The following is a 25,894-nucleotide window of genomic DNA, read 5'->3' on the forward strand; positions in this document are numbered from 1 at the left end:
TAGAACTCATCTTTAAAGAAAAATAAAGATTTTTCTTTTAGTAAATAAAATTTATGTCATGTCATCAAATTCAACATCATTCTAAATTTTAAACTCAATATCATTTTTAATGTCAAATTCAGCATCATTTAAAAAATAACATAATAGTTTATTTTTACATCCTTTTGTGCCTTTTTCCATCTAAGTTGTAATTCCTGTGGGCTACCCATCAGGTTTTTTTTTTAAGAGAATAAATGAAAAGACTGATGATGTTACACCTTCTCTATACATTAACTACCTCACATGTCTTCAGTGTCACTTTTAATAATGTCAGCTGAGACAAAGGCCATTAGGTGTGAGGGGAGAAAGGTCACCCATGGGAGATTACCAGGAGAGGCAATAAAGGTGTGGCCATTATGCAGATTTAATTCTGCTTTCGGCAGACCAATTGGTTTTAATTCAAATGAAATATATGTTAAAGATTTTCTGATTCCAAGATGTAGTAACCTTTTAAAACTACTGCTTGTTGAGTTTTGATATAGTGTTAATAATTACATGAAAAAGCCATGAAGATATTCCTCTTTTTTTACCAATTTCTGATCTGTATTGAGATCAGATTTTCTTCATATGCTTGAATCACAACATCATATCTCAACAGATAGAGGTAGAAGCAGTTATGCTTCTTGAATTTTTTTTTTTCTTGGATTTGATTCTTCATTTTTAAAGCAGTAGTACAATTTGCTTTAAAATGTGAAGAAAAAACAAATTTAAAATTACAAGCTAAATCTCATTCTCTCAAATATCTAACATTAATTGAGCTCCAACACTTCATTATTATGTTTAGATGTAGATTTTTGGATTCATCTTAACAGGTATGTATCATGTGTTTTGTGCCAAGATACTGGGATTAGGTTAATTACTGTTCTAGGGAATTTTCTTCTTTGTTGGCATGGCACTTTAAGTATTGGGCACTCACTATTTAATGTTAAATATATAAGGTACAGTGGCAGATAGCCCGGAAGCTGCTTGGGGGACTAGAAGAGGGCTTTACAGAGGTGATAGTGCTGAAATTGAGATTTGGAAGCCTCTTAGGGGTTTGCTAGGTAAAAAACTTGAGGGAATTAATTCCAAGTTCAGGAAATGACTGGAGGCATTAGAAAGGTATGATTTACTTTAGAAAACAAAAATAATATTTCTGTAATGGTCAGTGCAATTATAAATGGTAGGTAATAGAACAGGGTCAGATCATGAAAGGACCTTCCTGTCACACGAAACCTTTTGTATTTGGCAGACTACAGAGAGCCTTTCAAAGACTTTGAAGCATGGATTGCCAGATTGTGAACAGTGTTTTAGAACATTATCGTTCCTGATATCAGTAGCAGGGTAGAAGGATGTTTGGTAGGTGGTAAGAATGGAGACTAGAGTCAGGCAGACCATTTTGAGACCTTCAAGAGTTTAGACTAGAGTTGATGTCTAGTAGGCTTGTGAATATTGAGGTGTATAACTTGGATAAGGTAGGTATCATAATTCATGTTATGACAGTGAGGCAATGCTAGATAAAAGAGGGTAAGTTTACTAAAGGAATTATGATAATTTCAATGTGCATAGTTAAGTGTACCTTTTATGAATTTTGTATTCTTTTTATTCTTAAGTCATTAAAGAATTATGCTTGTGACTTGTGTCATTCAGAGGAGGTCATCTGTAGGCAACCTACCCATTCTTTTCATTTGTGTTTCTATGTCCTTACCACATAGCTATCAACATTTTTCTCTGAAAGTTTCATACTTTGTCATTATTACATTTCCAATATTTTGGTAACATTGAAATTAAAAGTTTGTATTATATAAAGTTAAAAATTTATAAAGGACTTTGAGTGTGGATATTTTATCCAATATTTTTATGTAATTGTATCTATCAAGTTATTTTCTAGGTTAAAAAAGTTTATTCTAAACTTAAGAATTTCTGTTTATATTGAAATCATAGCATAGTTTAGAACAAAGTGAGGTGAATATTACAAAAATTTTCTGTAAGGAAAAATTCTCTTGTTTTCCTTTCTGTCCTCTAGTCTCCTAACTTGAATTTTATCCTTTTTTCACTAAAATGCTTCCACTGAGAAGGACGTAAACGTAAAAAGCACAAAAAACATTTTAAGAAACCTTTTAAAGGTCTTGATCGCTCAAAAGGTAGGTACAGTAGTTTTTATGCCATGTGTTATTTATGCACATTGCTACTTGATTTCTGTCTTCAAAGGTAAAATAATGTTAGATTACAGTGTGAATTCAGAAATGTGTTAAGTTGAAAATTTATATTAAAATATAAAATTAAAATAAAACAAGGACACTAGAACAGGATGTAATTTCCATTGAGTACCTAAGCTATCTTTTTGGTCATCGATTATGAGGTGAGAATTTCAACTCTTGACCTTGTAGTTTTCTGTTTTTTGTAGATAAACCAAAAGAAGCCAAAAAGGATACGTTTTTGGAAAAACTGGCTGCTCAAGTAATTAAAAATGTACAAGTAAAAATTACAGACATTCACATTAAATATGAAGATGATGTAAGTGATTTCACTTTACTTGCTTTAACTTAGTAACATTTTATTTAAGTATTGATTTGTCTATATATGAATTATCTGTACCCGGTTTTAAAACCAAGATTAATTTTTTCTGTTTAATTTGCTACTATATCTTCTTTCTTGTGTAGGACCTTTTTCATTGGCCATTTATGTGTATAGATATGTCATAAAACCACAGTGTGCCCCCTTCAAAAATTTACATTAGAGATTTTTGGATTGTCCTTTATTATTTATTTTGATTTTTGTTTAATATCTTAAGACACACTATCATAATGTTAAGGAACTAATTTTCGTCTTTTAAGGATAAAAACATTTAGTTCCAAGAGGTGATGAAATAATCTGTTGCAATGGTAGATGGAATAGAGTGATTCAAATGTAAATTGACTGTTCCATTATTTTTATAGTCCACGGACTTGAACATCCACAACCATGCACATATTTAGAAATCAACAACATATTTAGAAATAAACCCTCACTTATAACTAAATGTTTAATTTTAGTTAATTAAGAGCTTTTATTGATTCATTTTAGCTAAAGTATAGCATATTTTAAAGTTAATACATACATTGTTTTAAAGCTTGAAGCATTGATAAGAAACCTTGAATTTTTTCACATATCTAGGAAATATTATTCCTTCTCTTATATAAATGAGTTCAACATCTTTTTTATTTTAATTTGCATTGGTTTAGATTGAATTAAAACAATAGTGATACCATATAGAACTTATTTTTTTCTGATATTTCCTTATGTATCTTAATACTCAGACATATTTTTAACGTTAAAAAGTTAACAATGACATATTTTTAATACTGATTTTACCTTTTTATATATTCATTAGACTGTGCTTTGTTAATAAATAAATTCTATAAAAACTTACTCATAAATGACCTTATTTAAATTTAAGAAAATAAAATATACTAAACATACCATGGAAGCTAAAAAATTATTCTTAAAAATAATGGCATGTTGATAAAGGCCCTAGTTTAAAACTAGGTCTTTTTACTGAAAAAGTACAATTAGAAAGGTACATTATTTCTCTCCTAAATAAAAATATACAGAGATGCACATAGTGGAATAAATAGTGTCATTTGTGTTTAGATTGGTATCAGTGACAACTTATATTACAATAAAAGAAAAAAATTAAAAAGAAGAAAGGAATCTTACTTGTATCATCCTTTTAATGTGATTACCTTAACTACTGTATCTAGAAGAATAATGGAAAATACATAGTGTAAGGTGTGGGGAATAGAAAGTATAATACTTTACCATAAAGATGGTCATTGGCTGATAAGCAATGGTTTGTAACTATACATTAGCAACTGAGGAGTTGCTTTTTTCCAAGTTTCTTCTGTAATATTTGTAAGTTGTTTTGAATCAGTTACCTGTAGGCATAAAAAGATTGGTTTAGGAATAAATGAAAAAGTATTTTTCCAAAAATCGCAATGTCTGATATTGAAAACAAAGCTTACAAAATTAATTTTGTTTTTCATCTATACTAGAGCTTGCATTTTTCATAAGCTTGCATTTTTCATAATGGAGAAAGGTTATATGTGACTAGACTCTTGAGTCCTTGTAGGCTTACTTAAAATATGTTTTTTTCTCTTCTCTAGTTTCCCTATATTCTGACATGACCAAATAATTCTTTATGAATTCTGGACATCTGTAAGATGTATAAAGCAGTGATATTGTATACATCATGATGCAGTGGGAACATTGTATAACTTATCAAAGATCAGAAGTACAAGAAAAGTTTAATCATGTCTGATTTTGTATTAAGGGACTGAGGAAATTGAAACTGAAATGAAATTTCTAAGGGTGAAAATCTTAAGTGTTCTAAGAATAGTTTAGTGGCAGTGTGATTATCTGTAATGCCCTGTTACAGTTTTCACAAAGTACATCTTTAATGTCATACATAAAGAGACTGAACTTTTTAGATGTTGTTAGTGTCATCTCACTTATAGTAAAACATTGTTAAAGTAGCATAATGTCTACAAGATATGAATGATCCCAGTCTTGTTATTGCCTTTCTTTTTCACCAAGCCATACTAGTTGTGTGACTTAACTTGTAAAATCATTGTCTTGTGTTGCTGTTGTAAACAATGGAACATGATTCACCCTCACCATCAGTGTATTTTAATGTCACCTTTTCTTCCTTGATAGGTAACTGATCCAATGCAACCTCTTTCATTTGGTGTTACACTGGGAGAACTTAGTCTTTTGGTAATGTTGGCTTCATTTATATTTTATATGTGAAGTTGCCCCAAGTGATAAGGGGAACAATCCAAAGTTAACTATTGCAACAAAGTTATTATATTTTTTGTGTATAATCTTTCTGCTACTTTTCTAGAAGCTCAGAATTTTTAGTGATGCTGTTATTACATTCTATATTTGTTTTAGAATTTAACAAATATTATCAAAACTTTTGAATGAATTACAAGTTGTGTTTTAAATATGTAGAAAAGGAGAGGATAAATTTCTATAGTTATGTTCTCACTCTTTGTATATAGATAGAATTTTTAAATAGCTTACACATGTATATATGTTTATATGTACCTATGTATGTATTATATTGAGGTATAGGTAAGGCAATTTATTTTGATTAAGTATGTTATAGTGTTGTTTGTTTTCTTTTGAAGGACTTTAAATATAGAGAATGTGTATGTCCAGGTTGGGCATTTCCCCCCACATTTAGACAACTTAATAGTAAGAAACTAAGGAAGGTTAACAATAATCAGACCATGTACTTATTTGCTTTATAATTATTTATGTGGAGAGGGCCTAAGTAGGGAGATAAGGGGAATAAAAATGATTGGAATGGATTGCAAGAGAAACAGAGAAAAGACATGGTTACATGGAGACTTAAGAATCATGTCTATAGAGAAGTACAGCTATATACATTGAGTCAGACTGAGGTAGAAACAAAAAGTTAAAGAATTGGAAAAACAAAGGAAAGGAAGTGGGTATGTGATATGCTTTTTATCCTCTGCTTATTTTAAACATAAAAAGAAATTTGAAGTAGCTTTTGATACCTGTAAGAGACCAGTATCTGTGTTCTATAAGTTTAAGAGATAATTGTTCCACAAATGAGAAGGTTAACTTTAAGTGTCTGTCAGACCAAGCGAAATGTAAAGTAGTCTTCTACTTTATTGTCTAATACCAGGCAAACTAGTGCACAAGGATGATGCTTAGATTATTGTGATGTATAAGCACATGTATATGTATACACTATAACATAATTAATATATATATTTCACAGTTTCTCCTTTTTTCTTTTAGACTACAAATGAACAGTGGACTCCATGCATATTAAATGAGACAGAAAAAATTATTTACAAGGTATTAGTGTTCCTGAAAGCATGACTTAACAAATGTTAAGTTAATAATAAAGGCTATGAAAAAATGAATATTTTTACCCGCCAATTCCCCACCCCCATTTTTGTATTATTTCTTTTCTTTGAAAGTTCAAAATGGTAGTTGAATTATTTTGGAGGAGTGAATGTGATTGTATGGTTTCATAATTTCAGTGTGGTAAATGCCTCATCTCTTCCATTTTTCTTTTATAGCTTATACGGCTTGATAGTCTTAGCGCCTACTGGAATGTAAACTGTAGCATGTCTTACCAGGGATCACGGGAACAGATCTTGGTAATTTCACTTTGGAAGACTATTATCCCTACATTTGTTTAACATATGAAGTCCTTAAAGAGGACAGGCTATCAGATCTTTGTTTAGGATGTATGTAACTAAGTCAGAACTGTGAAACACAGCATTTGAAATCTATTCTGTGTCTTTAAGAAAGCACTTTTGTTTTTGATGATCTTTATGAAGTTATTCCCTTGACAGTGAGATGAGAAACCTATCTTACTAAATTAAAATTATATTTAAGTTCTTTTACACTCTTATTTGGATGACTGTCATTGTGTTACATTGTGGTATTTTATATCAAAATGATTATTTGAAGAGTTTTGTATAGAAAGATGATACCTTTCAGATCCAAAGAACATAATCTCAGCAAATGTTTTAAGAATTTGTGATGCTTTCCTGTTCAGAGTAAGATTAATTAAAAATTCTGCAGGCTCAACTAGTGTTCATAATATTTACTCATAGTATAAAGGAGGAACAATTTAATTTTCTGAACTGAATTAATTCCAAGATCCTGTCTTATTTCACAGGAAGCTAATGGAACAAATAATTTGCCTTTGGCTAAAAAAATTGAAATCCATCTGTATGTGTGTATACACACATATACATATATTCATGTATGTGTATAAAGCAACGGGGGGAGCACAGTGTTATAATACTGTTTCTAGATATTTAAAACTGAAAAATTATTTACTTCTGTATTTTATTAAAAAAAAATACCTACAAATGATGCTGAGTGTGTTCTTGTGGACTACTAATTACAAAGAGGGAGCTAAAGATACTGGTTTAAATGTCAAGGTTTTATTTTGCATGTATGGCTGAATATTTGTGTTTTGTTTCTTAAATAATTCTTATATAATTCATATTCTTTCTTTAGAATCAACTCAAAAGTGAAATACTTAAAAGTAGCGATGTATCTCTAGATCATCAATATAGTAAGTAATGGTAAATGTTTATTTTGTCATAGGTATTAAATGCTTTAATATATTTTGTATATAAAGTTATTCTGACAAAGAAAAAATACTAATTTTATACCTTATTTTGTGAAACAGGGTATTTGGATTATAGGTAGCTAATTAGGAATAGGTTATAGCATGTCACTGCTGGAGAATAATAGAAAGAAGGACCATTTGACTGTGGTTACCCCAACAGTTAACCATCCTTGATTGCCACTTTTCCTTTTGTTTTCTTCTTCTTTATTTAGAAGTTAGTTTTTCTTCCTTTAAAAAAAAACAAACTAAACCTGTGAGGTCTTAGTAATTAGGTCACCCCTCACAAGTTACTATTGCAGTGTCAAGATTGAACTGAGCCCTAGAGACTTAAATAAGTAAACTTCCTACTTTTTTGGCAGTCTCACTTTTATTTATTCTTAAATAGATCTCTGACAAAGTTGCCTGCATAGTTATTTATCTTATCTGTGTTCTCCATTTCTGTTCCCTTGTTAAAAAGCTATTTTGTTTTTATTTAATATTACTTCTTTATGGTTTTTCTCAGCTTTCCTGCTCAGGTTCTTCCCTATTCCATATTGCTCTAATTCATTGTTTTCTTAATTCTTTTTTAGCAAATTGCCTTTATATGAAAGTTGGCATTTTCCATTTATTTCCATAGACTCCTGTATTTAACAAAGACAGTTTTCAGTTGCTGCTAGCTTGGGAAGAATTTAGTTTCAGTGATTTCAGTTTATGCATTCAGTTTGGTAGTGGAAATAAATAGTACAGAAAAATGTACTTCATTCTTAAGCATTTTCTACTCATAAATAGCCTCCAAATAAGTTAAAATTTCATATAATTTTATACACACTGCAAATACTATACAGATAGCATAATTCATGTAGTTTTCATGCTATTCACAGTTAAAATTTATATTGTTACTTTGCTTTATCATTTCCCTAATGCATCTCTTTATGCTACCTCTCAGCCTCAAGAATATTTTTTTGGTTAATTCTAAATTATACATGTGTAATGATCATTTTCAGAATTGTACATTCGTAAGCAGTTTGTTTTCTGGGTATCTTGAATTTCATTTATGATTATGTTCCTAAAAACTATCAGTTTTTTTATAAAATAGAAATAACACAATTTTGTTTTCTCTTGTATGATTATTTTTAAGGAAAAATTAAATCATTAAATTTTTTGTAGTAAGACAGACAAACCTAATTTAGGTTTTGTGTATATTTTGTTTCATTTCTCACTTTGATATATACAATTCTAATTTCCTTCTTGGAGATTGTGCTTTATTGAGGTTGACAGTTGACAGAATGCAGACTGCCAGATACATAAATATTTTGGGGTAGTGAATTTTTGTTTTACATTTTTCTATATATATTTTAATTTCTTTACTTTTGGAGTAACAATATTCTCATAATTACAGTTGTTCGTCTATAAGAACATATAAACATATCTTATGTCTTTCCATGTGATAAAAGTTTTCCAGCCAATTTCAGCCTCTGCAAAACTCTACATGAATCCTTATGCGGAAACAGAACTCAAAACACCTAAGCTTGACTGGAACATAGAAGTACAAAATATTGCCATTGAACTGACCAAACCTCAGGTAAGATTTTCTTAGGCATTTCTAACTTTGATTAGTTTTAAATCCTGACTGCTTTTGTCCTTTGTAATTCTTTCTTCTCTGCTGTCCTGGTATCGATAGTTCTTGTGGTTTGTTAAGATTTGACTTCTAAAAAAGTTACCTAGTCAACATGAAACAATATTTTACATTATTTCTCTTTCCTTAAGCATTTGAAAGCTAAGATGTATTTTTACACTTATATTTAAGGTTAGACAATCCACATTTTAAGTGCTAAATAACCACATGGTACCCTTAAATAGAATTACTTCTAAAAATATAGAGAGCATGAAGTCATCTTGCCCTTTTTTGTTTTGTCTACAGTCATATTATTTGTGTGTGTATGTTTCTTTCCAATTGAGCTATTTATCAGGTATACAGAATTGCTGTGTTGGTAATTGGATAGGTCACTAAGTAATTATTTTGCTTTAGTGTGTAATAATTTATGGAGTAGCTTGGAGGTAACTAGGGCTGATAAGATGTTCCAGATGAAAATACATATTTTTTGTAACCTGTTAATAGTTGTTAGTAGCATATTCCATTCTAAAATATACATTTATTTCACATATTAATGTATCTGAAATAGGATGTGTATTATTACTAGTGGTGTGATAGTTAAATTGGAAGCTTAAAAATTATATCACAACTTACATTTGATGGTATTTTAAATTTGATGAAATGTATTGCATTACCATATATCTATGTTATTTGTTGTCAGAAAATCTGGAATCTTACTAGAATGAAAATATAATGAAAGTTGGTGTTTATTAATGTGTATAGTGTAATAACTGCAGTTTAATCTTGTTTTAATAGTACTTAAGTATGATTGACCTTTTGGAATCAGTGGATTATATGGTTAGAAATGCCCCTTACAGGAAATATAAGCCTTATTTACCACTTCATAACAATAGCCGACAATGGTAAGTTAGCATTTTTTTTTTTTAAGTAGAAATGTGTCTTATAGTTGGGAGGGGACTCTCAGAATTAAGAGACATTTAAAACTGTGTAATGAAGCCACTTTCTTGTTTAACATACAAAAGAGAGATACCTTCTAAATGACCTTGTTCATTTTTCATAAACACATTATTTCATACTCAAGCTCCTAGATTACTTTCAAATTCTTAATTTAGCATTCAAGACTTTAAACTTTTTTTGGTTTTACTAATCTCTGGACACTCAAATGAACTCAATTGATGTTGTAATCATATCAGAATATTATTAATTTCAGATAACGTTATTTTGTCCCTTTGTGTTTTTGCCTTGGCATACTTTCTTCCTGAAGGAGTTTCATCATAATCCATTATACCTAAATCAGATAATTATACTGGGGAATTTAAATGTTATTGCTGAGCTGTTTGTTACAAGACAATGCTACTAAGAGTACAACATGAACAAAGCTATTAGAAAAAAGCTGTTTTCCTACAGTTTAAATGTGTATTAACAATGCCTCTCTGGTTGCCTAGGGGTTAAGTCACCACCAGGCCTGACTTCGATCCCTGGCCAGGGAGCAAGTCCACATGTGATACAGCAGACCTTTCCTGTCTAGCCTACTGCTTTCCTTAGCAGTGTGCTTCAGTAAATCTGCCTGTTCTGCTCGTCACTCTATCTTTGGTGAATCCTCTCACCCCCAGCACTGCTGGCCTACACCACAATTCTTTTACATACAAAAATGTAAAAAGAAAAAAAAAAGTGTGTATTAACGAAATTTGATTTGCAGGTGGAAATATGCAATTGATTCTGTTCTTGAAGTTCATATAAGAAGATACACACAGATGTGGTCATGGAACAACATAAGAAAGCATAGGCAGTTGCTTAAGGATTATAAAAATGCCTACAAAAACAAGTTAACACAGGCTAAAGTATCAGAAGAAATACAGAAACAAGTTCAGGTATAATTTGTATATTATTAGGGAAAGCTATTATTTGTTAAATCATCCTATAATACTGATTCGTCTACATGTGATTTGAATTGAAATATGCTTTTAGAAAAACAAATGCTGTCCTTTTTGAGAGAATTGTATAGGAAATTGTAGAGTAATTTTTCTCAGAATTTTTCTCTTCTTAAACTTTTCCTCCTATCATAACACCAGATAAAATAAAATTACTATACAGGAGATAGGTGTTTGGTTCTTACGATAATGTTTAGGAAACCACTTAGCGCTGTTAAAACTCATGTTTATTATTAGCTAAATGTATTTTATTTGCTTTGTCTTATTTGACTTTTTTTTTTGAGTTCAGAGTATTGTTTGTAATAAAAAGTGGTATTCCTCTTTGACATCAAAGTTCCTAAAACCTGTTTGAAATATAGCAAAACACATGTTGAATACATAATTTGCTTAATAAATCTGACATAGATTATATAACTATTTCTGCTACTGATTTGTAATGTGAAGTTAATTAAATTCCTACTTTTCTGAAATAGATTAAAATCCTGTGTTATGTATTAACAGAGATATCAAGTTTCTCAGCACTTCAGGTCTAGTATTCTCAAGTGTAAAATGGAAACATTATCTGTCTTACAGATTTGTGACATCTGCATGAGATTGTATGCAGACCACCTGATACCTAGTTCACCTCGTACATGTCACACTCCTCTTATATATGTTGATATAAATTTCCCAAATCAGCTTCTACTTTTGGTAGCTTGTTTGTTGATTTGCAGAATTTTACATTCTTAAGTCTTGTGTTTTTTAATGATGCTTTTAGTCTAATGGTTGTAAAATAATGTAGAATAGAGAGAATTAGAAGTGAGAACCTCAGGGATAATATCTAAAGCAGATATCCTTGTTCCATTTGCAAATATGACTATAATGTAATGGTCTTATTAAAATCCTTATTTTCATGTTAATTTAATGAGGATTTACTTTCTTGGAAAATTTATATCTCTTTATTGCAAAAATTAAAAATAAAACTTAAATGGACTTTCAGATTTAACTTATACTTTTATTAAACCACAAATACTATTTGTTTATATAGATAAGCCTAAAAAATGAAGAAGAAATTTTTAATCTAACAGCCATTTTTGTTCATTACAAACCTCTCTTTGTTTTGTAGGACTTGGAGAACTCTCTAGATGTTTTTAACATAATTTTAGCAAGGCAACAAGCACAAGTTGAGGTAATCATTTCTATTTACCAATTTTTTTTGTTTGTTTCAAACATGTTAATATTTCTCCTTTTTATCAAGGATCAAGAAATTTAGGTTTCAAAGGAAATTGTTAGATTTATTCAGGTGAGAATAAAAATTGAGTTTTTATAGGTTAACAAATTGTAGTATTTGGGGGAAAAAACCAACAAAATTGAAAAAAAATTACAATTTTGTAATTAAAAACTTTGAAACCTTTCAAAGAGAAAGCAAGTGGCTACATATTGTATATGTATACATAGGTACTATATGTGACCATTTACTCATGCCAAGTTTTGTTTATTTTTTTCTCTAGTGTTTTTTCCTCTGTTCTTTAGTTTGGCTTAATTCTATTCATGTATCTTACAGTACACTTTTTTTCTCTGTCATCTCCATTTTGGTATTGAACCCATCTGGGGAGTCTTCATATAAATAGTATTTTCAAGTCAGAATTCCTGTAAAGTTCCTTTTTATAGTTTCCATTTCTGTGATAAAAATGATCATTTTAGTAATTTTAAATGTATTCTCCTTATCTGTTTCTATATCTAGATTATGTGGTCAAAGGCATCTGTTGTTTAATTTTTTCCCTTGAGTGTTGGGTACATTTTTCTAAAAAAAATTTTTTAACATCAAGTAATTTTGGATTTATCCTGGATCTTGTGAATACCTTATAGATTCTTGATCATGATTTCTTTGTTCTAAAGATCCATGTCTTCTATTGAATTTAGTAACCTGTATCCAGAAGTAACATTTGACATTTTTTGAAACTTTCTTACTTTTGTTTCATTTTTTGAGTGTCTCTTCTCTTTAACATTTCAAACCTCACATGCTCTAATTATAGGACACAATGGAGTTAGTTTTATTTAAAAATATGTCAAATTAATGGCTAAACATTTGAATTAATAATATGCCTGTCTGCAATGAACTCAATATTCATGGCTAAAAATTGTTTTGCTTTTGCTGAAGCTTTGTATTAAAAAAAATATTAAAGTAGAAAGTACCCACTAGGTATGTGGTTTAGTGATAGTCATAGCAAATATAACTAGATTCTCTTCATTAGATGTGTATGACCTAACAAACATTTTCTTGATGTAATTTTCTGTGTAAAATTAACTTGAAGGAGGTACTATTCTGATCTTCAGTTTGTAAGAAAATTTAGGCATAGGGAGATTAAATAAATTATCTAAATTATACATGCAAAAATTAAAATAGTACACTAATCTTTCATGCCAAGAGAGTAAGTTAAGTGTTTTCTCATATAGAATGTAAGATACATATTTCACTCATTACATTTCTGACTGCTGAAGATAATAAGTTTGACGAAATAGTTGTGGCTGAGTAACTTGGACCTTTGAAAGTTTTGTGGGCAGATGAAGACCTACCTACTCCTTATTATGTATACCTACTATTTAATGTCCAGTTGCTAAAGAGTACTTATTTAACTTAGCATAAACTGAACTATTGTTCATTTAGAAGTAAACTCTGAACTATTGTTCTCTGTTATAGAAGTAAATTCTTTTCTTTTAATTACTCTTTTGGATTATTTCATTTTTCAGTACATACAGAGATTTATGGTATGTTAACTGATTTTAATACCATTTTAAATATTTTATATTTTATGTAGGAAAATTACTAAAGTTTACTTATTCAGGAAGTGGGTATATAGAGTCTGCATAACAACTTTTATTCTTTAGCCTTATGTTTTCTGTTTTTGGTTATTAATCTACATTTCTCTAGAAAATGGGTGACGACAAATAGCAGAAAATAGAGTTAGGATTTGTTGAGAAAAGTGGATGAAATGAGATTCAAGGATTTGTATTTTCAATCCCCTCTCCCATTATGTACATACTTGGCAAACTAGCAATGTCTATGAATTCTCAAATATTATTTTAAATTAATGTGTTTGAATGTGGAAGGATCTTTGTTTCAGGGAACTTTTCACTTAAAAATCTACAAAATTTGTGTCTCCTGGTAAATTTGGAGGATACATTGCTTAGAAAAATTTCACTTGAAACCTTTATTACATGTATTTTTATATTCCTTATAAAGTGCAGCTTCATCAAATGCTCTGAGTAGGTGTGAAAAGTAAATTAAGTTAATAGTAGAACTACACTAACCAAATCATGTTGAGCATCTTTTAGAAGGAACTGGCTTTATTTACTTTTTTTAGCCTTATGTTGTGCTGCAATTTTTTCTCTTTTGTAATATTGTTCTTACCTGGTTACACCTGAAATAGAAGAACGTATGGATCTTACACTTAAATTTTTAATTTTTAAATTTTAGGTGATTCGGTCTGGTCAAAAATTAAGGAAAAAATCTACTGATACAGGAGAGAAGCGTGGAGGTTGGTTTAGTGGGTTTTGGAGTAAGAAGGACTCTAAGAAAAAAGATGAAGAATCTTTGATTCCTGAAAGTAAGTTCCAACTCAGATAATTTATTGTACACCAATAAGAAAAAATCTGTATTATCTTGTTATCAGGTCACTAAATTTGATTTCATAATATTTTTGAGATAAAGAAGCTCCGTATAATAGACATATGAGCAAATACATCAGCATGGAACATTTGTATTTATCTAAGTAAAATAAAACTGACTTATTTGAGAAAGAATGTGTGAACTTAAAAAGTTTAAATTTCAAACTTTCATTACTTAGCATTCCTTGTTATTATATTTCACATTTGAATTTAATTAAATTTCATTCTATTTTAAAATAGTAAGGAATTGTAAAATCCTTTGATGAGGCCGCAATTACCTCAGTAGTATCTCTTTGCTTTCCTTTGACCTAAGCAGACCAAGTACATGATAATTTAAAAAAATTATTGAAAGTAATACATTAAGGGAAATTATCTAGCTGATTTTGCCTTACCATTTTATGTAGTTTGGTTTGGCTTTTTGATTATATCTGTAAAACGTAAGCATTGATTTCTTATAACACTTTTTTTTTTTCTCTGTAGCAATTGATGATCTTATGACTTCAGAGGAAAAAGATAAGCTCTTTACAGCTATTGGTTATAGTGAGAGCACCTACAACCTAACTTTACCCAAGCAGGTAGTTATTTAGGTGATAAAGGGGGTATTTTGTTTTATTTTACTGTTTCATCTTGAATTAGGTTAAATAGGTTATTGAATGTTAAAATAATCAAAATATGCTGTCATTTGTTTCTACTTTGCTGTTTTTAAAATGTTTCCATATGACCTTACTAATCAAAATTCTTTCCAAGTTCAGATATAATTACTTTACTGAATGCAATAATAATTTGATAAAAATACTTGCTTTATTAAAGACTTAAATGTTAGTACTTTATTGTAAAACTTTTATTGTGAACTAAAATTCATTTATGGAAGAATGAGCAAAAAAGTATATTCTTTATTTCACTCATCACAAAGCCAATTTCTGTGTAACTACTATCAAGGTTACCTCCAAAACTAAAAATAAATGAATTTTAGAATTTTTGTAAGCTGGCAATTTGGTATTGACTTTTCAAATGTATTTTTTTTAAATGTATTTTTTTTATTGTGAGCATATAGTGTCAAAATTATTGTTCATTTTGTACAGTGTTTAATTTTCTGTTGAGATGTTGTCCCTGTAAAATTCCCACCTCCATTTCACCCAATTGATCGCTATATTCCCTTGTTCTCTTTCCTTGCTTGTTTGAGCCTTCTTCCTCCCCTTCCTCAGCTGAATGTCTCTGACTGTTATAGTTGCCTGTTAATTTTGTTTGTTTGCTTATTTATTACTTTTTTTCCTGATCCCTTATTTCAAAAGTTATCATACTTTCAGTCACATTACAATTCAAAAATTTAAGTAAGAAGTTACTGAAGAAAGTAATAATTATTTAAAATTTAATGATTTGCATTAATTTTGTTTGTTTGTTTAGTATGTTGCCCATATCATGACACTGAAGTTAGTAAGCACATCAGTTACAATAAGAGAAAACAAAAATATCCCAGAAATACTGAAAATTCAGATAATTGGACTGGGAACGCAAGTATCTCAGCGACCAGGAGCACAAGCACTTAAGTAAGTTTTTAAAAACTTAATATTTCAATTTTTATTTCTAAGAATTACTTTAGACCAGAATATGTAATGTTATTTTCTGTAAGCAATTTGATTTATCATAGTTCTTCTCTGGTTACTATTTTTTTGTGTAGTAGGATAGTCTTTTCTTTTATGATTCTGTGTATTTCAGTAGCTATAGAAGGAGCTCATTATTTGTTCTAGCCTCTGTTCTTTCTTTCACAGATACTTATTAGATAACTTTAATTTACAGATTTGATATTGTGAAAGTTATACATAAGTTCTTGTTTTCAAGAAGTTGACAAAGAGAATACTTATATAAAGTTAATAATTTAGGAACTATGTAACCTATTAGAGAGCTCATGGTGGCAAGGTAATGTACAAGTAAATATTTTATGTTTAATACTATGAAAGCTCAGTTGTGGAAAAGAATGACTTGGTCTAGGAGAGATGGGACTTAAGGTTACTGAATGGAAAGGAGTAAGAGAAATAGGTATGAAGTAGGGGAGTGTTCAGTTAAGCTTGTATTTATACAACAGTAATTAAAAGTTATGTAGTGATTCGGAGTTGGCTAAGTGGTTTTCTCTTTTGGATGAGGAGTAGTTAAGAACAAAAAAAAATAAATAAATACAGATATTTGGGTAACTGAATGCCAGGCCCAGGAGTCTGGACTTCCCCTCTGGGTAGTGGGCATTATTCTGGCTCTCAAAGGAGTTTTATGAAAGGGAAATTTGTTTTATTAACTTAATACATTGTAAAGGAACATGTTTATGTTAACTTCTTTTTTCCTCAACTGTAGACTGGAAGCAAAATTAGAACACTGGTATATAACAGGTCTGAGACAGCAGGACATTGTACCATCACTTGTGGCTTCAATTGGTGATACTGCATCATCCTTGCTTAAAATTGAATATGAAACCAATCCAGAAAATAATATTGCTGACCAGAGTCTGATTGTTCAGTCTCAACCCGTAGAGGTTATATATGATGCTGTAAGTACAAGGAAAAAGTTAAACTTTATTAAACTCTCTGTACTTCTGACATATGGTTTTCTTTATTTGTTTTCCACATTTAACATTTATTTAATAACTTGAGTTTACTAGCCCCTTTTTCTAGTTTGAAAAGCAGTACATATTAGCAGTTAATTTTAATTTTTCACATGCTGTAGATTTTTTCTACTGTAATGTATATTTACCTATGCTTATGTTAAATGAAAAAATTTAAATATACTACTAAGAAAGTCCATACATACTGTACCAATTACTCCCTGTAGTTGCATACTGACTTCCTACTTCAGTTCATCTTTACTTATTTTCTCCTTTACTGACTTCCTACTTCAGTTCATCTTTACTTATTTTCTCCTTTACTTCATTATTTGGAACCAATTCAAAGAACTTTGGGGTTAATTTCAAATACTGTCAAATGAGAAAAAAAATGTTAGGGAAATTACTTGCTCAAATTCTATATTTATGACTCCATTTTTTGTTTAGGTTCTCTTAACTCATTTCAAGCTAGACAGTAGGCTGGGCTTCTACTCATTGTATAATTTGTTGCAACCCAACCCCCATCTTATTGTTGAAATTCTTGACGTATTTTTGCTTCATGATGTAGAAGTAACTTCATGGTATGGGTGGAAAACATAAGGATTGCAGTACTCATTGTATTTTCTGTTTCAAAGAGAAGTTAAATTGTGATTAAAATACATAAAATTTATATCTCAGCCTTTTTTTTTTTTAAAGATTTATTTATTTATGCTTACAGAATCGGGGTATAGTCCAGAGGTGTGGTGGGTGAGAGGATTCACCAGAGACAGAGTGGGGAGCAGAACAGGCAGATAGGCTGAAATACATTGCTGAGGAGAACAGTGGGTGGGTCAGGAGAAGTCTGCCATGCCATGTGGGTCAGCTCCCTGGTGGGGAATCGAATATGTGATGCAGGGGCTTTGGAGATATTCATCATGCAGTGCTTTAACCTGTTGTGCCACCCGGGAGAGCCCTCTCAGCTGTTTTTAAACATAGAGTTCACTAGTGTTAAAATTATACATTCACATTGTCTCCAGATCTTTCATCTTGCAAAATTGATTTCTAAGTTTGTATTTTTTATAGATAAGGGCAAGACATATTTTTGTATATTTTTGGTATACATCAAAGTGTAAGGGAATCCAACTGAGTATAAAAACGTGGAGTTTCATCTTCTGGCTAATTAAAGAGTGAAATTATAAGTAATGTATGTTATTAAATTAACGTGCCACCATAGAACATACTTAAGGTCACCTTAATGATTGCATCCATTTGTTGTCTCACCATAAACTTGCGTGGGTTGTAGTGCGAATACCATTTGGAAATATTTTCTGAGCTCACAGCTATAGTTGTGTAAAATTTAGCTGAAACTTCAAAATTTATGATGTAGGAAGTACTATATATAATTTGCTCATATTTTATAAAATAGTTCATATGACTTCAGAAACCATGTTGCAAAAACTAGTTTATATTGCTTATTTTACAGAAAACCATCAATGCGGTAGTTGAATTCTTTCAATCTAATAAGGGATTAGATCTTGAGCAAATAACATCAGCTACGTTGATGAAGCTGGAAGAAATTAAAGAGAAAACAGCTACAGGTAAAAAAAAATATTATGTAAGAATAACTAACCTCAGATTTTGTTTATTCTAATACAAATATTGTATTTAAAATAGTGTCATTTGCATTTTACTTTCCTTTTCAATGAGGCTATAATGTGGTGCAATTGTATTTGAGTATACATGGTTTACTCTAAGTCAAATTACCTGTTAGTCAAAGTGAGAAAAAATAAATTGGCATCCTAATTACCTGTCTGCCATTATCTTTAAGAAAATCTGCTTCCATGTGAACTTGACATGGAAACTATCACTGCATCTTTGTTTTTAACTGGTGTGCCATACTATGTCTGAATATAGTCTTTTATCCCAAAGATTTATTTATTCATACAGAACTGGGGTACAGGCTAGAGGTACAGGGTTGGTGAGAGGATTCACCAGAGACAGAGTGGGGAGCAGAACACACAGATCGACCAAGTACACTCCAAGGGGAGCAGTGAGTGGATCAGGAGAGGTCTGCCACGCCATGTGGATCTCCTCCAGGACAGGCGGGGGTCGAACTCATACTGAAGGGGCTTTAGCTTCTTAGTGCTGTGCTTTAATGCGCACCACCAGGGAGGGCCTTAATATAGTTTTTTTAAAGAGACATACTTTTGTTGCAGCATGGTTTCTGAAGTCATGTAAACCATTTTATGTGGTTACTTTAGTAAAAATTAATGAAATGCTTTATTTCTGGATAAAATAACTAGCTATATTGGGTTAACCGTACTGTGATAAGTTTCTCATTGACAATATGTAACTGTATTCACAATATTGAATTGTGAATCTGATCTGTGAGAAGAAATGATTCTCCTCTATCATACTTTCTATGTGTTATTATTGTTCTTGTTAATAATAGTATTATATATTTTATATATAATCTGTTCTTTCTTTTAATCTGTTTTTTTCTTTTAGGACTTACACACATTATTGAAACTCGAAAAGTCCTTGATTTAAGGATAAATTTAAAGCCCTCTTATTTAATAGTCCCAAAGACAGGTTTCTACCACGAAAAGTCAGATCTTCTCATTTTGGATTTCGGTACATTTCGGGTAGGTATATTTGAATTACTACTGTCGGCAATAATTTTGCTTAGCTTGGTAGGTGACTGATAGTTTGCTTTTTGCAACTGGAGTTCACTTAAACTAAAACCAAAGTTATGTCCTCTTAACATTTCGTCAAGCTTAGATTAAGTTTTTAGATCATTTGATTATTAAAAAAAATAATAAAAGAATAAAAATCTTATACATTTCTGTAATGGTAGATGATTTCACATCGAGGACTGGATTACTGCTATCTTTTTCTCATTGGGAGAAGCTTATCAAGTACTCCTGGATTTCTAGGATTATAATTTGTTATTTGTCTTTTATATACTTTGACAATAGGAAATTATTCACATATGAATATATGTTTGTTAATCCACAAATAAACAACTTAGTAGAGTAAAAGGACTCTAAGGTTTTAGGTGTGAAACATCTTAGAAATACAAACCTCTGAGAAAAAGTGAAGATTTAAAAAATACAGTCCCAAATTAATCCTTACACTTTTGGCAAGAAGGAGTAGGAAGTAAAGATTAGGTCTAAACTCTAGGAGCCTGATTATTGTGGCAAAGAAGGGACAGAATATGCTATTTCAGGTGGAGTGCAGGACATTGTAGCAAAGGAGTGGAATCACAGGTAGCAGTAACTTTTGAAATCATAAAGAGTTGCAAGTCTAGGAAGCTTATTTCGGGTAGTTTTCTAATTAATGCAAATGTGCTGAGCTCCTGCTACCCAGATAATAAAAATATATGCTAAAATATTATATTTACAATAAAATATCTACAAATAGTTATCAAAAATTATATAAAATGTGAATTCATTAAGACCATGTTTATTTTCTAGTTAGGTTTTAAGAAAACACAGCTAAAGTATATTGATATGTATACTTTTCTGTTAAATATATTGAAACTTTCCCCCCATTTTAGCTTAACAGTAAAAATCAAGGTTTACAGAAGACTAGTAATTCATCTCTAGAAGAAATAATGGATAAGGCATATGACAAGTTTGATGTTGAAATAAAAAGTGTGCAGCTACTCTTTGCAAGAGCAGGTAAACTGTTGCTCAATTTCTAGGATTTTCACAATGTGTTAAGTATATTTGGTAAATGTATGAATATGTTTGTATGTTGACAATCATTTTAAACACAGTACTTAAAAAAACCCAATAGGAACATTGTGGCAAATCATTGTTACAGTTACAATTACAGGTAATATTTGACTGTGCATCTTAAGGTATGTAGCCCTCTTTGAAACAATTTAATCACAGCCTTTTTAAAAAAAATTATTTATTTATGCTTATAGAACAGGGGTACAGACCAGAGATGTGGTGGATGAGAAGATTCTCCAGAGATAGAGTGGGGAGCAGAACAGGCAAATGTACTGAAATACACTGCTGAGGGGAGTAGCTGGCAGGTCAGGAGAGGTCTGCCATACCATGTGGGTCACCTCCCTGGTGGGGGATCCAACTCCTGCTGCAATGGCTTCAGAGAGCTTTATAATGTGGTGCTTTAACCCATTGCACCACCAGGGAGAGCCCATCTGCCTGTTTTTTTATGATGTGATTAAGAAACTGCCTAGGACACAAAATATAGTCAACATTTCTTCCAGTTCCTTTGTCCCAATCCTTTTAGGATATCTCCATGTTTTTATATCTTGCTGCTTTATTTTGAAATATTTTATTATTTTAGCCTAGTCTTTATTACAGTTGTATTGAATCTATCTAATGGCCTTAGTTTTTGTATATTGCATACTAATATTTAATTAGTTTTTATATATTAGGAACCTACTAATTCTTTGAAGAGAAATGCTACTATGAACCATGAGAACATATCATAGCCATTTTCTTTTATATATACTTAATTATTTGAATTATAAATGGTAATTATTTGATGTTCAGTGGTGGTGTTCAGTGATTGCCATCAGTTAAGATCTTTGTAGGATTATTTTAGTCACTGGAACACCTGCTTTTAGGCCCTTCTTCTTTGAAAAAAAGGTCTTATACATTTTTTGTTATAAACTCTTGGTTGGTAAAAGTAATTTTTCTTGTAATTATGTGTTAAGTTCCTACTTGCAGTTAGAAATTCCAAAGAATTTTTTCCTCTGTCATCTACTTTTTCTTTTTTCACTGCAACTACTGACCTTAATTACTAATTCTGAAACGAGGGCAGAATAGGTTTCTGGGCTTTTGCTGGTTGCTTTAAAATGTTATCTATGTAAATATCTCTAAATATTTGTAATTTTTGTAATTTTACAATCTTTGACTTGTGTCAGTGTCTGTTTAAAAGCAAATAGTATATTTAACTTGTATGTTAAAGAAAAATTGTTAATTCATTGAATATGTTTGTTAACTATTTTTAATAAGTTCAAGTAGTTTTCTATATAATATCTGATAATCTAAAAATAGTCATTAAATAAATAAGTGCATCACTTAATATTGAGTATTATCTTTTAAGAGGAAAACTGGAAAAGGTGTCGATTTCAGCATCCATCAACTATGCATATATTGCAACCCATGGATATTCATGTTGAGTTGGCTAAGGCAATGGTAGAAAAAGACATTAGAATGGCCAGGTAATGTATGAGTTTCCTTTATATTATAAAATCAACACTGTATCTCTATCAGTTACCATATTTTATTAAAACAAAGTTAAATTTCTGATGGACAGAAAAAAATGATTAACAAATGACAGAAAGGCATTTTAAAGAAAGTAATATTTGAATTATATATGTCACTTTTTTTTTTTTCAGATGAATTGGTATTTTTAATTCCTATGAAAGTGGGTCAAATATGTTTTGACTGGATCAAATCCAAGATTCAATATTGATGAACTCTTTAAAAATTGATGAACTTTGGGCCCTCCCTGGTGGCGCAGCGGGTTAAAGCACAGCACTGAGAATTTAAAGCCACTTCCGCATGAGTTCGATCCCCGCCTGCCCTGGAGGTGACCACATGGCGCGGCAGACCTCTCCTGATCCGCCTGCTGCTCCCCTCAGCAGTGTACTTTGTAGATCTGCCTGTTCTGCTCCCCACTCTGTCTCTGGTGAAGCCTCTCGCCACCCCTGAGCCTCTGGCCTGTACCCCAGTTCTGTATGCACAAATAAATAAATCTTTAAAAAAAGAAATTGATGAACTTTTTAAATCATATAAAACTTTGAGAATAAGTTGAGGGAATGAATAGTAGAAACTGAATTTTGAATTTAAGTAGATAATTAAGATATATTTACGCTGCCTTCTTTTTTTTTTTTTAAAGATTTATTTATTTGTGCATACAGAACTGGGGTACAGGCCAGAGGCTCAGGGGAGGCGAGAGGCTTCACCAGAGACAGAGGGGAGCAGAACAGGCAGATCTATGAAGTACACTGCTGAGGGGAGCAGAAGGCGGGTCAGGAGAGGTCTGCCACGCCATGTGGTCACCTCCAGGGCAGGCGGGAATCGAACTCATGCAGAAGTGGCTTTAGCTTCTAAGTGCTGTGCTTTAACCCGCCACGCCTCCAGGGAGGTCCCTACACTGCCTTCTTAAAAAAAGCTGTACTGAAGAATCATTGACACGCAACAAAATAATCGCTATTTAAAATAAACTACTTGATAAATTTTACATGTGTACACCCATACAAACACACACAAAACAATCACAAAAGTCAAGATAATAAATATATTCTTCATCCCTAAAATAGCTTATACTCCTTTGTATTTTATTTTTATTTATTTATTTATTATTTTTTAAAAGATTTATTTATTTGTACATACAGAACTGGGGTACAGGCCAGAGGCTCAGGGGCGGTGAGAGGCTTCACCAGAGACAGAGTAGGGAGCAGAACAGGCAGATCTACGAAGTACACTGCTGAGGGGAGCAGCGGGCGGATCAGGAGAGGTCTGCCGCGCCATGTGGTCACCTCCTGGGCAGGCGGGAATCGAACTCATGCAAAAGTGGCTTTAGCTTCTTAGTGCTGTGCTTTAACCTGCTGGGCCACCAGGGAGGGCCTCCTTTGTATTTTAAACTCTGTGTCATGTTTAAAACTCTATTTTAAAGTCTCCAGACAACATTGATTTGCTCTCTGATTCTATAGATTTGTTAGGGTTTTCTAGAATTTTATATAACAGAATTATACATTTTTTGTTTGGATACTTATTGAATGTAGTTAATTTCGAGTCTAGGAAAGAAGGAATTAATCTAATTAAATTAAAGCAGATCCAAAGCAACTTTACACTGTAGTCTCTTCTATAGTCCATTCTTCTCACCATATTACAGAGAAGCTGAAGTCTATCTTAATCTTACAGTTACTTATTTGATTTTTAGATTTAAAGCATCAGGAGGGCTGCCCTTGATGCATGTGAGAATTTCTGACCAGAAGATGAAAGGTGTGCTTTGTTTGATTAACAGTATACCATTGCCAAAGAAGTCATTAACACAGTCTCCAGAGAGACAGGTAAATAAATATAATGAGAATGTTAAGTCTATTTATATTTGTATATATGGTGAATTACTTTAATCTTTCTATTAAACTTTTGTTTTATAATATTTTACAGAAGATTTTCATATTAAATTTTATTTAAAACACATTTCATAAATTTAAAGACAATTTTTCTTTTCATTTACGTATTTTAAAAATTTGGTCCTCAGTTGACTTTTTTTTTCCAAATTGACTTTCAACCACCATTCTAAAACTAATGAAAACAGGATATGATGTTTATCGATTCAATGCTATGTGCACTTCTGCACAGAATCAACACAAAAGTGAAACTGGCCCTACATAATACTGAAAATAAAAAAGTTCACAGAAAGATTAAAATAATACACCATATATACCTTATTTGTGTAAAATTTTCTTTCTTTATGACTTAAAAGTTTTAGGTCATTTTAATTGGAATTGATCTTTACAACATAAAATAAATGATGAATTTTCACTTTAAAATGAAATTTGAGAGTGCAAATTAGTTACTGACAGAATTTTCCATGAACCCATAATAAAGATGTGCAGTTAATATTGTGATAGACAGCAACTAAGTGGCATAGAGTGATAGATTACCTACCAGAGAATATAGCATTTGCCCTTGAAAATGCAGATAGTAATAATAATAACTAGCCGCCAATCATTAGTTAGGTGATTGGTTATGTACTTTCTGGGGATATTTGTATATATTTTTCCATTTCTGCCTATTGTATATGTTTTCCCATTTCTGTCTATTCTCTATTACCTTTCTAATATTTCCCTCATTTATGTACATTTAATTTTATTATGTAGGTATATTGACTCTTGTATTCTTTGCTAGGTGTCTTCAATTCCTGTAATTTCAGATAGGACAAAAAGCCTACTTAGTACTTCACTGTTGCTGGATGGAATAGAATCAGGTAAGGGCAATAAGATCTTTACTATTCCAAGTCTATAAACTAGTATATAGAGATAACAATTTTTAAAAAAACAAGGAAATTTTGAAAGTATTGTAGTTAATTTACTGATTTTAGTTCTGCTTGTACTACTGGCCAACAATGAGATTTAGAACCAATTTTTTTTTAGGCTTAAGTTTCTTCATTTGAATGAAAACTTTTTATGATCTTATGAATGAAAAGTGTTTTAAGCTATTAAATAATGTCCTTTCACTTCTTCACTCCCAATCTCTAACTGATCCTTTTCTCTAGTTCTAACATCACTAATGTCTTTTAATTTTGAAAAAGAATGTAAAGTTCAAGATGACAAATATCATGTCTGTCTTGGTGTTCTAGCCTTAATGGCTGGTACAGATTGATATATGACAGAAAGTGCCCATAAAAATTTTATTGAATATTGAGTAAAAGAAACAATTGGAGCTACTGAAGGAAAAAGTAATAGGGTAGTATGATTTTTATATATGATTATCACATGGGACTTAATACACACTGAAATTTTATTCTGGTTCTGAATATGAAGATTGTATCTAGCAAATTAATTTTACTTTTGAGAGATTTATTTAAGCTTCAGTATTTTTTGCAGCTTTTAGTGGACATTATTCTTAGTCAAATGAATATTTTCTTCCTTTAGAGTCTGATGATGAGTATTTTGATGCAGAAGATGGAGAAACACAAAGTGTGAAAACTGTGAAAGGATCAGAACCAAAAAAAGTTATAGAGGCTCCAAATGAGGAGCTCATTACTCTTCTACTAAAGTTTGAAATTAAAGAGGTATGTATATTTTGTACAGGAATAAATATATTCTTGTCACTAGACCCAAACATTAAGTTTATGAAGAATGTGGTACTCTGTCTTACATATAAAAACATACATCCAAAAAAAAAAGTGTAGTTTTGTGAAAACTGGTATTAATGATTGATGATATAGCTAATCTGGAAGAGTTGAAGACT

The 25,894-nt window shown here is 31.0% G+C and overlaps 1 protein-coding gene across 1 annotated transcript in view; it reads left to right on the forward strand.

The window, feature by feature from the left end:
• The window catches only part of VPS13C (vacuolar protein sorting 13 homolog C (S. cerevisiae)), a 138,625-nt gene that overhangs the window by 28,259 nt on the left and 84,472 nt on the right, over nucleotides 1-25,894 (forward strand). The window contains 21 exon segments of the mRNA XM_012728680.1: nucleotides 2,097-2,162; nucleotides 2,426-2,535; nucleotides 4,714-4,773; nucleotides 5,830-5,889; nucleotides 6,117-6,197; nucleotides 7,072-7,129; nucleotides 8,620-8,747; nucleotides 9,576-9,682; nucleotides 10,480-10,651; nucleotides 11,817-11,879; nucleotides 14,169-14,298; nucleotides 14,840-14,934; nucleotides 15,764-15,906; nucleotides 16,703-16,895; nucleotides 18,409-18,523; nucleotides 19,434-19,570; nucleotides 20,485-20,608; nucleotides 22,011-22,128; nucleotides 23,856-23,985; nucleotides 24,830-24,908; nucleotides 25,576-25,715. Of these exon segments, the coding sequence (XP_012584134.1) occupies nucleotides 2,097-2,162; nucleotides 2,426-2,535; nucleotides 4,714-4,773; nucleotides 5,830-5,889; nucleotides 6,117-6,197; nucleotides 7,072-7,129; nucleotides 8,620-8,747; nucleotides 9,576-9,682; nucleotides 10,480-10,651; nucleotides 11,817-11,879; nucleotides 14,169-14,298; nucleotides 14,840-14,934; nucleotides 15,764-15,906; nucleotides 16,703-16,895; nucleotides 18,409-18,523; nucleotides 19,434-19,570; nucleotides 20,485-20,608; nucleotides 22,011-22,128; nucleotides 23,856-23,985; nucleotides 24,830-24,908; nucleotides 25,576-25,715 (2,309 nt within the window).

This window comes from Condylura cristata, unplaced genomic scaffold, assembly GCF_000260355.1.
Source record: "Condylura cristata isolate star-nosed mole 26May11 unplaced genomic scaffold, ConCri1.0 scaffold00023, whole genome shotgun sequence".
NCBI lineage: Eukaryota > Metazoa > Chordata > Mammalia > Eulipotyphla > Talpidae > Condylura > Condylura cristata.